The sequence below is a fragment of the Meriones unguiculatus genome, chromosome 16 (assembly GCF_030254825.1).
Source record: "Meriones unguiculatus strain TT.TT164.6M chromosome 16, Bangor_MerUng_6.1, whole genome shotgun sequence".
In the NCBI taxonomy this organism is placed as follows: Eukaryota; Metazoa; Chordata; class Mammalia; order Rodentia; family Muridae; genus Meriones; species Meriones unguiculatus.
In genome coordinates this window covers 6,798,758-6,812,215 of record NC_083363.1, presented here as the reverse complement: position 1 = coordinate 6,812,215, position 13,458 = coordinate 6,798,758, and the positions used below count along the sequence as shown (strand labels likewise).

The window sequence follows — 13,458 nt, the reverse complement described above, 5'->3', positions numbered from 1 at the left end:
GAGCGCTGCCATGCATACGTACCCTCGCAGACCCGGCCAGCTCTGGAGGGGTTGGCATCCCTGGCTGTGAGGCACTGGCACGTGTAGGAGCCCTCCAGGTTGATGCAGCGCGCGGCTGGGTGACAGTCGTGCTCTGAGCTGTGCGCACACTCATCCCAATCTGTGGGGAGGGGAGGGAGAGCCAGTGAGAAAGGGGCCGGACTGGTCAGGAAGCAAAAGGGCGGTCGTCTTCCTGCCTTTCCCACGGAGGGAGAACTGTTGGGCATGGGTGGACTTCCTGAGGCCCAAGTCTTTTAAACACTCGAGAGGAAAACTCTCTCTCTCTCTCTCTCTCCCTCTCTCTCTCTCTCTGGCTTGCCCTGCACGGAGGCAAAAATGAATTAACAACAGGGTGAACGAAACAGGAGCACGGGCGAGCAGTTCAGTGACAGACACTGTAGTACTGAGCCCAGACCACCAGACTCGGGGATCCCCATTCCCTTCCCCTCCACGGACCCCTGCTCTCTCTCATTGCGTGTCACTGGACCAGTGCCTGCAAAGGGCATCCTCCAGAGGGCATGAGCCTTACTCCGGGAGGAGCCCCTGGCCCTGGCTTCTCATAGAAGAGCCCAGGATACTGTTCATACTTTTATTTTATTCACCTTTCAGGTAAAGGGAAGATTGCCTCAATCCGTTGCTGCCTGGGCTACCCGTGAGCGGAGGTAGGCCCTGCTGCCCTAAGGGACGCACCTTGCACTAGCGTCCCCTGCTGGTCAACCTGGAACACGGCGCTTGCAGACAGAGGCTGCAGCATGGGCCTCAGGCTGGAGACGCCCACCGGAAACTCAGGGTCCTGCAGAGTGAGCCTGAGTGTCACCACCAGGCTCCCCGCCTCCAGGGACACGATCTGCATCCTCAGCTTCCCTCGTCTGTACATGTCGGCGATGGCTTGGGGGAAGGAGCTTTCCACCTAGCCAGGAGACACACACATGGCTGCTCAGATGGCCGGCCGGTCGGGGCACCCTCCCAGCCACGGGGCCCACCCTGCTTTCCCTGGAACGGGGCGAGTCCAGCCATAGGAGCAAGGCGCAGATTTGACAGGATTGCCATCCCACGAGGGGCTCTGGTTGGCGGGCGTGACCTTCTCGGGCCATTACTGAACAAGTGACTTTGGTCAACCTCAGGGAGGAGCCAGGTTGATGCTGTGTAGGTGTGCGTGTGTGTGGGTACCTGTATATGTACATGTGTGTGCATATATGTGCACATGTGCGCATGTGTATCATGTGTGTCTGCATGGACACGTGTGTGAGTGTGCGTGTGAATGCACATGTGTGTGCGTGTTCATGTGGGCACGGGCAAACGTGTGCCCTTGCTCTGAGGACTTGAGGGCAGGCCAGAGGGCTGCTCTTCCCGCTACCTCACGGAACAGCTGTCGAGAAAAGTTCCAGAATCCCACACTGCTGCAGTCGAGAAGCTGCTCCGTCAGGTTAAGGTTCGTGACCCGTATGGTGAGTTGGAAAACCTGAGCATCTGAGGCAGAAGTGACACAGATTAGCTGAAACTCTGAGAGGGGGACACGTGCTGGGGCCAAGGTGTCCCTAGATGGCTGAATGTCCCACGAGCACGCACGCAGCATGGCTCACACAAGAACAGTCACGGGCTGTTCTGCCCGTGTTTTCCTTGAGACCTCCTCTTTGATTGGTACAGTTTTTGAAGAAAATAAATTGAGACATCAGTTTTAGACCAAGGTGCTTCAGCTGGGGAGATTGGTGCAAGGAATGGTCGCTCTAACCCTTGCACTGGAGGGAAAGGAATCAAGGAGTGCCAGCTGCACTCTGTCAATGCGGACAGGGGCACTGAGTCACCACCCCATAGGAGCTGGGGGGTGGTGTCCCAAGGCCCCTCCAGTCCCTACCCCTTTCCTGGGGTAGGACAATGTGCCAGGCCTGGCCAGGTCCTCCCATTCAGTCGCTCCCCAGGTCCTCTCCATTAGAGTGACTGCTGGTCCCGGTTTGCTAGAACCTCCTGGGTTTCGTCACCAAAAACACCACCTCTTTGTACCTAGCAATCTGGTAGAGTTCGTCCCGCTGCCCCAAGGGTGCCTCTCCTCTATGTGCTGGCTACCTAGGTCTCTTCTATGAGGGTAAACACCCAGAGAGGACTCTGCAGTGACAATTTGCCTGACCCCAGCCCTCAGCTACCATCTGTGCTAGAGCGGAGACAGACCCAAGGATTGTAGGACCCCAAGGTTGCAGAGTCCCCTCCCCTTGACACACCACAGCCTCAGAACTAAGGGAGCCACCTCGCTGCCTTGATTTGGGGAGGTCTGTGTGTCACCATGACCAGGCAGAGCCAGGTGGGCAACCGGTAAAGGCTGGGTGGCTACATCAGCTGCCGCCCAGGGCCAGGGGTCTGAGCAAATGTATGTGTCCTGTCGGCTTGGAAGGATCCGTTCTGACTGGCACCCACATAGTGGACGCTATGAGGCACCGGAAATAGGATGTGCTCTCATCTCATCAAGACACTACCGAACTGGCCAGCCCTGATGGTAGGAGGCTATTCAGAGACTGTTAAGGAGTCTGTGCAGATGAAGGTCTTCTGGGCACCATCTGTGGGTACCTCCTCTATCTGACAACACCCGGCAAGAAGCCCACATAAGTGGCATGCAGCTCCCAGTCCGATGTGGGACATTCAGAGGGCCAGAGGACATACACACAGTAGGGGCAGTCATCTCTCGCCCCTCTGCATTCAGGAGGAATCATGTGACATGCTAGGGCCCCAGAACTCCAGGACAAAAAACAAAAACAAACAAACAACAAACAAACAAACAAACAAACAAAAAAAACAAAGAGAAGCCCACTCAAGAAAGCATGGCTTTCAGGCGAATATCTTACCTGTCTTGACAATCAGGGAGGCAGAGACGTTGGTCCCGCACCCCTGGTAGCTGGTCCTCACTCCATAAAGGACTCCAGCCTCCAACCCAGACACAGCCAGAATCCGGCTCCTTGCCCAAGTGCTTTTGAGTATTTCTTTGCCTTTGTATACTTGGACGTGAAAAGTGTGGTTCTGGGTGGAGTTCAGACTCCAGGACACACGGAAACTGCTGCTGGTGACATGAAGGGCCATAAAGTCCTGGATGGGAGGGCAGTCTGGGGAGAAATGTGTGTTGGACCTCAGAGAGGAGGCGCCTCAGCTCCAGTCCCACCCGCTTACCGAACAGGATGACCAATGTGCAGACGAATGCTCACTCGTCTTACAATAGTGACCTAAAAAGTAAGGCAGAGGCTAAGGGGATGGCTGGGTAGATAAACTGATTGACTCGGAAGCATGAGCGAGGACCAGGTCCCCGGAACCGATGGAAATGCCCAACAGTCATGGCAGCTGCCTGTAATTCCAGACCTTACAAGAGGGGGAACAAGGGCCACTGCCTCTCACCTAGAGCAAGCTGGCTAGTGACTCTAGACAAATCACCCTGACACGCTCTGGCCTCCATGTGCACATATATGTCTGTGCACATAGACACAACCACATGTGGACACATACCACACTTGCGTGGACACTAAAGCGAGTAACAAGGTGGGGAGAGGCTGAGGAAGTCAGCTGACACCGACGCCTGGCCTGGCCTCTGCATGTGCCCACACACAGAAGGTAGAACTGTCTCTGGGGACCATGACGCCCTAACAGAAAGATGTCCATGGTGAATGCCGCTGGGCTGGGCTGGGCTGGGCTGTGGCCAGGCTGTGTGTGGAAATACAGGCTCAGCACGCATTCCCAGGCTATGGTCATGTAAACTGCATGTGCACAAGGATTTTATCCTGCCTGTCTTCAGCCATTGGCCTGGGAGTCTGGCTGGGTTTCCTTCACAGCCCTACTCTGACTTTCCCACCCAGAACTGAGCTCTAGGGAGCAAGCAAGGCACTGGGCAGCGTCTGTCCTATAACTCAAGCAGAATTCAAGCTTCACGTTGGGTGGACCAATGCTCTGGCTCTCCACTGGGCAGTGGGAATTATGTAAGGAGTAAGTGACTTCAGGTGAAGGCATCAGAGTTTTTGCATCAGAATTTCAGTTCGGTTAAAACAATAAGCAAGTAGGACTTTTTTAAAAAAGCTTTTACAAAAACTATAGAAAAAAAATAAGAAAGAAAAAAAAATTGTCTCAAACTGTATTGTCATCCAAAGCCTTGCACGTCAGAACGTGTAGGATTCAGGTGGGGGAGAAAGCTCGGTAAAGTATTCGCCTTATGTGGTGGTTTAAACGAGAATGGATGCCAACAGACATATTTCTATGCTTGGCCCCCAGTTTGTGGAACTGTCTGGGAAGGATTAGGAGGCGGGGCCTTGTTAGAGAAGGTGTGTCACTGGAGGCATTTCAAAAGCCCACCGTGACCAGTTAGGTCTCCCTATCTCCTGCTTGTGGATCAAGATGTGAACTCTCAGCTACTGCTTCAGCACCGTGCCTGCCTGCCTGCTCTCATGGTCCCCGCCATGATGGTCATGGACTCTAACTCTCTGAGACTGTAAGCCCCAAATAAATTCTTTCTTCGGTCATGGTATCTCATCACAGCGACATATTTATCAGTAACTGAGACACTCAGCAAGCACAAGGACCCGAGTTTAAACCCAGATGTCATGTTTTCATTGTTGCTGTTTTGTTTCTAAGGCAAAGAGCAGGCATGTTGCCATGTGCTCGTAATCCTGGTACTAAGAAAGGCAGAGTCTAGCAGATCCTTGTGACTCACTAACACAGCCTGCTTGTAAGAGCACTGAGTTCAGTGAGAGACACTGTGTCCACAGAATGACACCTGAGGCTTCCCCCTGGATGCTAACACACACACACACACACACACACACACACACACACACACACACTCACACACACATACATGAACACACACATTTGCATGTAATGCATATAGGAATAGGTCGTAAAGACTGTTCGATTTCTAATGGTGTGAAAATTTTGTCTTCCCAATGCACCTGACTGTTTCCCTCAGTAAAGAAGTAAAAAACAGTGAACCTGTCCCCATCTTTACCTTGACTGCCAAGACACCCATTGTCAAGTGTAGTGCCCAGTCACAGTTCTCCAACGCCACCCCCTTGCCTCTTCCTTCCAACCAGCATTTAGCTGCCTTTGGTCAAGCTAGCTCCCTGTAGGGTGAGCTCTCTAATGGAGAGCTCTCTCAGACCCGCCTCAAGACGGTGGGCTTAAATTGCCAACAGCCCACGCTCCCTGCCCGAGCTGGACAGGACCAGTGATTAACACTCAGCTCTGCCCTGTGTTCTCAGGAAGCAGAAGTGAGCATGCTCTGAAGTCTAGGCTATAGGAATAGGTGTGGGCCCAGACACTCACTCACTCTGTGACTGTTCTGGTTGGGTTTTGTCAGCTTGTACCAAACTGGAGTCATCTGAGAAGAGGATCCTTAGCTGAGAAAATGCCTTCAGCTTTACACATCTTCTCTAACAAGGCCCCACCTCCTAATCCTTCCCACACAGTTCCACAAGCTGGGGACGGAGCACACAGATATCTGAGCCTGTCCGGGGCTCTTCTCATTCAAACGACCACACAAGGCAAACACTTTACTGAGTGAGCTACCTCTCCTACCTGTATCCCCAAGTTCTGACATACAAGGCTTTGGGAAACAATATAGTTTGAGATTTTTTTTTCTTTCTAAAAATATGCTCTGTGTGTATCTTCTTGAATAATGATTGATTTGGAAGGATCCAGCTCTACTCCTGGGCTGCCCATCCCTGGGTATAACAAAGCAGACTGAGCAAGCCACGGGGAGCAAGCCAGTAAGCAGCATTCTTCCATGACCTCCGCCCTCTCTCCTTCATTTTGGACTGTGAGCTGTAAGCTAAAATAAACCCTTTTCTCCCCGGATTGCTTTTGGTCATGATGTTTATCACAGTAATGGAGACCTAAGACAGTGATGTTTTTCTCAGTGGCCGGGAAGGCAGAGCATGTGGGCAGCGACAGCCCTGGCCTGTCTGTGATTCTTACCCGAAGCTCCAGTCACTGGGACCCTGAGGTATAAAGTCCACCCCCGCCCCTTCCAACCATCTAGTCACTGCAAAGCTCACTGACATGTGCTGGGAGCAGATGCCTCAGAGAAGCTAGAAGGAAGGGACGGAAAGAGGGAAGGAAAAAGGGAGGGCTACCAAAAACTATGCTGCAAGCCTTGTTCATGCTGTTTCTATAGTGGACACTCAAGGCCAGGAACTGCCGAGTCCAGGGGCGTGGAAGACAGTGATGTGGCAATATGCTTCTCAACAAGAAAGTTGGGGCTGGGAGCTCACTCAGAAGGTACTGAGCAGGCTCCCTGATCCTATTTCTCTCCTGCTATCACTTCCCTGCCTGCCTGGACTGCTGTTTAAAGGGGTGTTCAGTTAAGACCGTCTCTGATTGGGTGAGATTTAAATAAACTGAGAACCACCGAAAGGAAGGCAGAGGACGGGTTAGGAAGCGGTCAAGGGGCGGCCAGCTGGCAACGCACACAGTGCCTCTTGCTCTCAGGGCCAGCAGCTCCTTGATCGCGGAGATGAGGACTGAGAACTTGGCTGCTGTGAGACCCTCCAGGCATCTATGGAAGTCGCCCTAACAGCATCAGCAAAAAGATCCTTCCCGATCCAAAAAGCTCACCCACTCAGGGCAGCACTGCCTAGAGGTATTTGGCTCCTTCACAGTGGACACAGTGTCCGCATCCAGCCAACCACCCTTGACCCACAGCGCTGGCAGTTTCCCACAGCTCCACATTTATTAACCTCATGTTGCCATAGACTCAGGGAATGATGAGGTCACATCCACCTCCGTGCAGGTGGGCACAGGGAAGGGTGCAGATCAACACTGCCCGCAGCGTGGCACCCATGGTCGGCAGGACGGCATGGTCACTCTGTGCTGTACACTCACGTGGGCCCTCCATGACATGCACCTCCCATTCAGGCTGTCCATGACTGCTGTGACACCTTTCCTCTGAATGCCATGTATGCCAGCCCAGTGAGCCCAGTGAGCCCAGCGAGTCCTCACTCCAGTCCCAGATAAGACATCCTTCTATGGCCCCACTTTATGGAAAACAAAACCGAGGCCTAGAAAGGTCTAAGTGAATTAACACAATCTAAGAGCCAGCGACAGACTTCACTTGCTCTGCTGCTAAGCTAGCCAACCACAATGCTGGCGTGAGACCTGACATCGATGTGGCTGTTGGGAAGCTATCCACGCTCCTGCAGGTAAACCACACTAGGCTTTGATGGAAGTCCCTCCGTGGCCTGTTGCTGGAGCCTTATCTTTAGTGGGTAGACATCGGTTCACACAGAAGAGTGCTGCAGAAAGAAACCCTAATTTTCTGAATTCCAGGTCAAAGCCCTTGCTCTGTGGCTCTCCCCAACCTGTGGCTGGGGACAGAACCCCCAAACTCCATGATGGTCCTTTCAGTGTTGTTCTTCAGTGTCACCAGGACTGTAGGTCTGGGCTCTTGTTCCTTCTGTGTGGCCCTGGCCCATCTCCCTCTGTTCAGGAGGAACACTGGGACACCAGCTTTCCTGAGATCTCTCTGTCAGACTCTGCTCCTCTTTTCTCTCGCATCCAGCGCCTTGACCCCCCTCAAGCCTTGTGGAACATGAACCGTTGAAGACAGATTCAATCAAACATTCTGACTGTTGAAATCAAACTCGAAATTGAAGCCACCAGCATTGCCTCAGGGTGTCTGACCTTTCACTTCACACCATCTCTGCTCACCTCTGTAGTTGGCACCCCTGTCCCTCCAGGCCCCAAATCTAGGTGACAGCTAGAAAGCTGGCAGGTGCCAGCTGAGCATGAAGATAGTGTGGGAAAGATTCAGGCCTTCCTCAAAGCAGGACGTGTTCCTAGAATAGCAAGGGCCAATCATACAAGATTTCTTTTGGCCGTTGTTTTGTGCAAAAATCCAGCTGCCCCTTGGGCCATCAATTGGGTGATTAATTCCACAAGAAAGGCATCTGAAATTTGTGCTGTATTTTCCAGCGACTTGTATGGCTGAGCCAGCTCAACAGATTGCTCATTTGTATTAGCTTCTAAATTTAAAAGTACTTGTGGTTCTTATAGCGATATACAGCCAAAACTGACTCTGCCTCTCTAGTCCAGAAACACACATGCGCCTGTTTCACTTAGAGACGTGTGACTAGGGATGGGCAGCCTTCCTTTGTGGCTCCCATCCATCTGAAGTCCTTGACCTAGAAGGCTGCTAGAGGTTAACTATGTCTAGAGGATAGGCCAGTTTAACTGGAAACATTGCTAACTGCCGAGAGAGCCCAGCATCCTCTCAGGACCATTGGCCACAGTCAAAGTGACAGCGTCACCCTGCCTTCCCACAACAGGAACAGGTTTGTCAGCCTGGAGTCCACAGACCAGGCAATCTCTGGTACATGGGGAGACACACATCAAGTTACCTCACACATGATAGCGTGTGAGGTAGGCGTGCAATTCTGCAGGCCCTCAAGCCATGGGATCCCCAGGCAGGGGAAGGCTTTCAACACCAGGAAACCCTCGGAACAGAACCCTCAGGTCCTTGTATTGCAGAGATGTACAATGCGGCCTCCCTGAATCGGCAGTTTCTCAAGAGATCCGTAACTTTTGATCCCTGGGGCACATTCCACTACCTTTGTGCTACAACACTTGAGTGACATGGCCTGTCACTTTCCGGGGAAGAAGGGACTCAGGCAGCTGTCGCAGAGCTAGTGGGTTCCACGCCACTGAAGGTGGTGTGGGTCTCTATCTAGGTCCCTAATCTTTTCTCATCCAGCATGCCTGGATTTGAGAGATCTGGGGAGAAAACTCCAGGAGAGAAGGTGATTTCAAGGGGCCACAGGGGGCCAAGAGATAACACTACACATCCTACCTGGAAAGGTGAGGGAATGGTGTCCCCAGAACCCAGGCCAGATATCCTTAGGAAGTGACACAGAGCCTTCACTGTGCAAGGGGCAGCAGCGGGGAACCCTGGGTAAGGGGCACCGCCAGAGGTGCCTTCACTCTGTCTCTGTGTATATACACCCGGGACCAATCTCCGAAGTACTCTGAGCCCTACCAGAGTACTTCAATGAGAGGGGGATTCCCCACTCCAAAGCCGAGTGCTCATCACAGGGTCCCAGGGAGATAGCCACAAAGTTCAGCCAACAGGACGGCACGGGGTATCTGTCCAGGTCTCTAATCTGTCCCCACTCAGCACCAGGATACACCTGAGATAATGCACCTCCCAGGCTGAGGGTGACCAGAATACCTGACAAGAGGCAAGAGCAGAGGCGGAGGGGAGACGACATAATTGAGCAGAGGCGGAGGGGAGACGACATAATTTAAATAGCTGCCCAACTGTCGGAGATGAGTGGTGAACACAGCGGAAAAACGAGTTCGGACTTTAAAGATGATAAGGAAGAGACTGTCACATTTTAGAGACTGGATATTGGATGTTAAGGAGATGTTACCTTGGCTACGATAGCAGGGCGAGATCTTTTGGATATTAGCATCTCTTATCTCTTAGAGATATACTCTAGAGTGGCTATGATGAAATGGGATGATGAAGGTTTGATGCTTCTTGGAGGTGGGAGGAGAGGGAAGCTTGCCAAGCTGGGGCAAGAGGGCCCAGGAGAGGTAGTGGGGGTGCTGTTGTGAATCTCTTCTCTCTCTCTCTCTCTCTCTCTCTCTCTCTCTCTCTCTCTCTCTCTCTTTCTGTGTGTGTGTTTTCAAATCTCCCATAGCTTCCTCGCCCCCACCTCCAGCTTTGTCTTCATGCCACCAGCTGGAGATGAACCAAGATCATCCCTTGGGGACTGGTACAAATATTCCTTGAGTCTCTTCTCTCCTCAGCACCTCAGGAAACCAGTAACTGTCCTATTCATGTACCACCCATGACCACTCTCCAGGGCACGTCTGAGAGGAGGGTTCTGACCTGCACATTGCATTTCCAGTGTGGGCCATGTATTAACCAGACAGCTGCTATGTCAAAGAATGGATGCTTGAGAGAGACACTAGGAGAGCAGGCATGGCTGCAGGAACCCAGAGGCCACTCTTCACCTGGGAGCAAAGGGGGGGGGGGGAAAGGCTGTACACCATGGTGCTGACAGATCTCCAGGTTCAGATACCTAATGCTGGCCATTGAGAGGGGCCACCCATCAGCTCAGAATGGCTGGTGCTGATGTGAGGAAGATAAGCGGGGATGGGAGATAGCCTGAAAGAATGACGCTTTTGTGTGATTCTGCAGAAGTTTGGCCTTGAAGTCAGAGCTGTGTGCCTTCGCCAGGCTGCCTGTGTGTGTCTACCTGTGTGTGTCTACCGTGTTTGTGCCTGTGTCCACCTGTATGTAGCCTATGTGTGCAGGCATGTGCCTGAGTGCCTGCTCCTGACTTCTTGCCCAGCGGCCTGAGTGCCAATGAGTAAATATTTCTTATCTGTCCGTGAATCCTCAAGATCTCTTCAACCCGCCAGCCTCCTGTGACCTTCCTCTGCTCCTGGCTTTGGATCCTACACCTTGTATCTGACTGAGGTCTGTAGGCCATCTGCCCCAGACATGGCCTCTTCGTCACTCTCATGCCACCTGAGGGCTCCAGCATTACCTTCATCCATGTGGTTCTTCTGCTCGGTAGAGACACATTGATAGGAGCCCTCCACGTTCAGACACTGCTGTCCTCCAGAGCAGGCATGGAGTCCACCATACAAACACTCATTCACGTCTGTGGAAAGGGACTCTGGGTGAGACGGGACCGCAGCTGCGTCCTCATCCTCCACGTGACCTCCCACGGTCCACGTGACCTCCCACAGATTCAGACAAGGTCCAAGCATACTCATGGGTAGCTTGCTGACTCCAGGCAGCTGTTAGAGCCTGCACATGTGGCTCTGGGGCTGGCCTGAGTCTCAGTGGTCACACAGGACGGGGCCAGGAATAAACCAAGGGAACCAGAAGTTTCCTGAGCTAAGAAGAATCTGGAACACCTCCCCCGACATGTCCAGCTGGCCTGGCCCTCGTCTGTCATCCTCCCATGCAAAGCCCCAGAACACCTGCCTCACAGAAAGCCACTCTCTCCAGGATGAAAAGGGACAAAGCTAGGCTACTTTGTTTTCTAAATGTGTCCTACCATAAGCAGGAAAGCTCCCAGTCAGCCGCCAACCCCTTCTCCTGGGGGGGGGGGGGGGACAATGAGTGTGTGGTTATTAGTTATGCATCTTCACGCATTTTCTACTTTCTATGCATGTGATCTATGAAGATAGCCAATTGCGCCACGACCTCGTGTCCGGATAGCCTCCAGTCTAGAAGAGAGGTCAGTGCAGACCTCTCAGAGCCTCCCCGTGAAAGCCCACATCTGTAGCGGGTTCCGGATAAGGGTGCTCCCTGGCCTCCAGGAAGAGGCCTGTGATCAACGGCTGAGGGACATTTTCAGGAGGAGAAGATGAGTGCTTTGGTCATGGGCTCCAGCCCAAACATGATTGACACCAGAGACAGGGCTGCCCAGAGATTAGCTGCCCCCGCCCCTGGCTTCACCAGGAGGAGGTTAGGGGTCTCAGCCCTTGGCTCCTACACTAGCGACTGCCTACATGGCAACAGCAGACCTAAGGAGCTGAAACGAAAGAGGAAATGTTTTTAAAAACATTTGTCAATCCCTGACATGGATTGTTTTTTAAAGTGTAGGTGTTATAAATTCTTCCTCCTACATGTCATCTGTGGCTCACAGTTTAGTGTACCACAGATACAGGATGATCTTGCTAGGGAGGAAGGGAGGAGAGAGAGAGAGAGAGAGAGAGAGAGAGAGAGGTGCACACTGAGAGTAGGTGCTGATGGAGAAAAAAAAAGTTCCTCAAATTGTCACATAGAAACTTGAGTTTGAACTTGGTTTGGGCCAGAATGAGCAGATGAGCCGAACAACACCCACATCCTGCCGAGCAATAGACCCGAGCCAGCAATGTCCCACATCTGAGCTTAGCCTGCCTTAACAGCTCACTCCGGACCAGGTCTAGCCCCAGAGCCAGACAGGCAGTGTCCCCAGAGGGCAGGCCCACCTTGCAGCTGGATGCTGATCACTTCATACACTCGATTCACCATGTCATCCAACATGGCCGAGACGTTGGCCACAGCCATGGGCTGAGGAAGGCCCAGCAGCAGCCATGATGCCGTGGTGAATGTGTCCCCGCCGCCAGTTGAGTTCAGGTAGTGGACAGCTGGGTTCAGAGGCTGCAAGGCGCTGGTGACCTGGAAAGGAGAACCAGAGGATGGATGGTAGAAGGGCACCCTGTGCCGGGGGAAGGAACCAGAGGCGCGGGAAGCTGGAGCAATTTGGACAGGAGCATACCCGGACAGGCATTTGCACCTGTCTACCCAGCAGTATAGAGCCGTTAGGGGTGGGGTTGTGTTTCAGTCGGCAGCGTGTTTGCCCAGCGTGCGTGGAGCCCCACGTTTGATCCTCAGCACCGCATAAACTGGGCGTAGTGGCATACACCTGTAAATCCTAGCACTTGGAAGGTGGAGCAGGAGCCTGAATTCAAGGTCACTTTATCTACCTGGTGAGTTCAAAGCTAGCCTGGGCTACATGAGATGGTAAAACGGACATGAAGATGATGATGATGATGGGGAAGAGGAGGAAGGGGAGAAGGAGAAAGAAGAGTAGGAAGAAGTCTGCTACAATATCTTTCACATCTGTGACCCTCACAGAAAACCGGGGCGGCCTCAGCTTCTGCAGATAGATCCAGCCCCACTCAAATTCAGGTACGAAGCCCTGACCTCCAGTGCCAGGTGTGGCCTCAGTCGACATAGGTGTGACCGGCTAAGCTGAGGGCAGACCTTGATGGTGGGTCTTTATTAAAAGGAGGGAATTTGAGCTGGGTGTGGTGACACAAGCCTGTGTCCAGGCCACTTGAGGGGCTGATCACTAGACCCCAGGGGTCTGAGGCTAGCCTGAGCAACTTAGTGAGACCCCCATCTTGATTCATCAGAAGGAGAAATGTGGACACACATCTGGGCGTTGTCAGAGTAAGGACAATGTGAAGAGGCTTAGGGGACAGATGAGCATTCAAGCCAAGAGGAAGGGCTTTGGGCTCTTTTGGGCTCTTGGCCTCCATAGGGAACATTACTGCTGATACCTTGATGATAGATTTTCCAGCCCATGGAGCCACAGAGAACCTTTTCTGTCGAGCCATCTCAGCAATCCTTTGCTGGGGCAGCCCCGGGTCTTCTGCAAAGCTGTGGCCTGGATACCTAAGCTCCCAACCCTGCAGGAACTTGGCCTCAGGGGCAAGGGATCTAGAGTTATGGAGGAGCTACCAGAAGGCGAGGCCTCCCGTGGCCCTGTCTGATTCTCTTTTAGAGAGTCGGTTCTTTTACTCACTCTGCACGATGCTTCCCAGTTAGCCTGTATCTCAGCATCTCAGCCCCAGGGAAACCAGGCAAGTTGGCACTGCACACCCTGACTGGCATCTCCAAAGCAGGTTTGTAAACAGACCTGACTCTGTGGGACCAGACACCCGGAG

The 13,458-nt window shown here is 52.8% G+C and overlaps 1 protein-coding gene across 1 annotated transcript in view; it reads right to left on the bottom strand.

Annotated features, from left to right (window-relative positions):
- The window catches only part of Umodl1 (uromodulin like 1), a 58,405-nt gene that overhangs the window by 21,676 nt on the left and 23,271 nt on the right, over positions 1-13,458 (bottom strand). Inside the window, exons 7-12 of the mRNA XM_060369986.1 lie at positions 11,995-12,184; positions 10,557-10,673; positions 2,874-3,128; positions 1,397-1,509; positions 730-949; positions 23-160 (exon numbers count right to left, since the gene is read on the bottom strand). Of these exons, the coding sequence (XP_060225969.1) occupies positions 23-160; positions 730-949; positions 1,397-1,509; positions 2,874-3,128; positions 10,557-10,673; positions 11,995-12,184 (1,033 nt within the window). The remainder of the gene's footprint in view (positions 1-22; positions 161-729; positions 950-1,396; positions 1,510-2,873; positions 3,129-10,556; positions 10,674-11,994; positions 12,185-13,458) is intronic.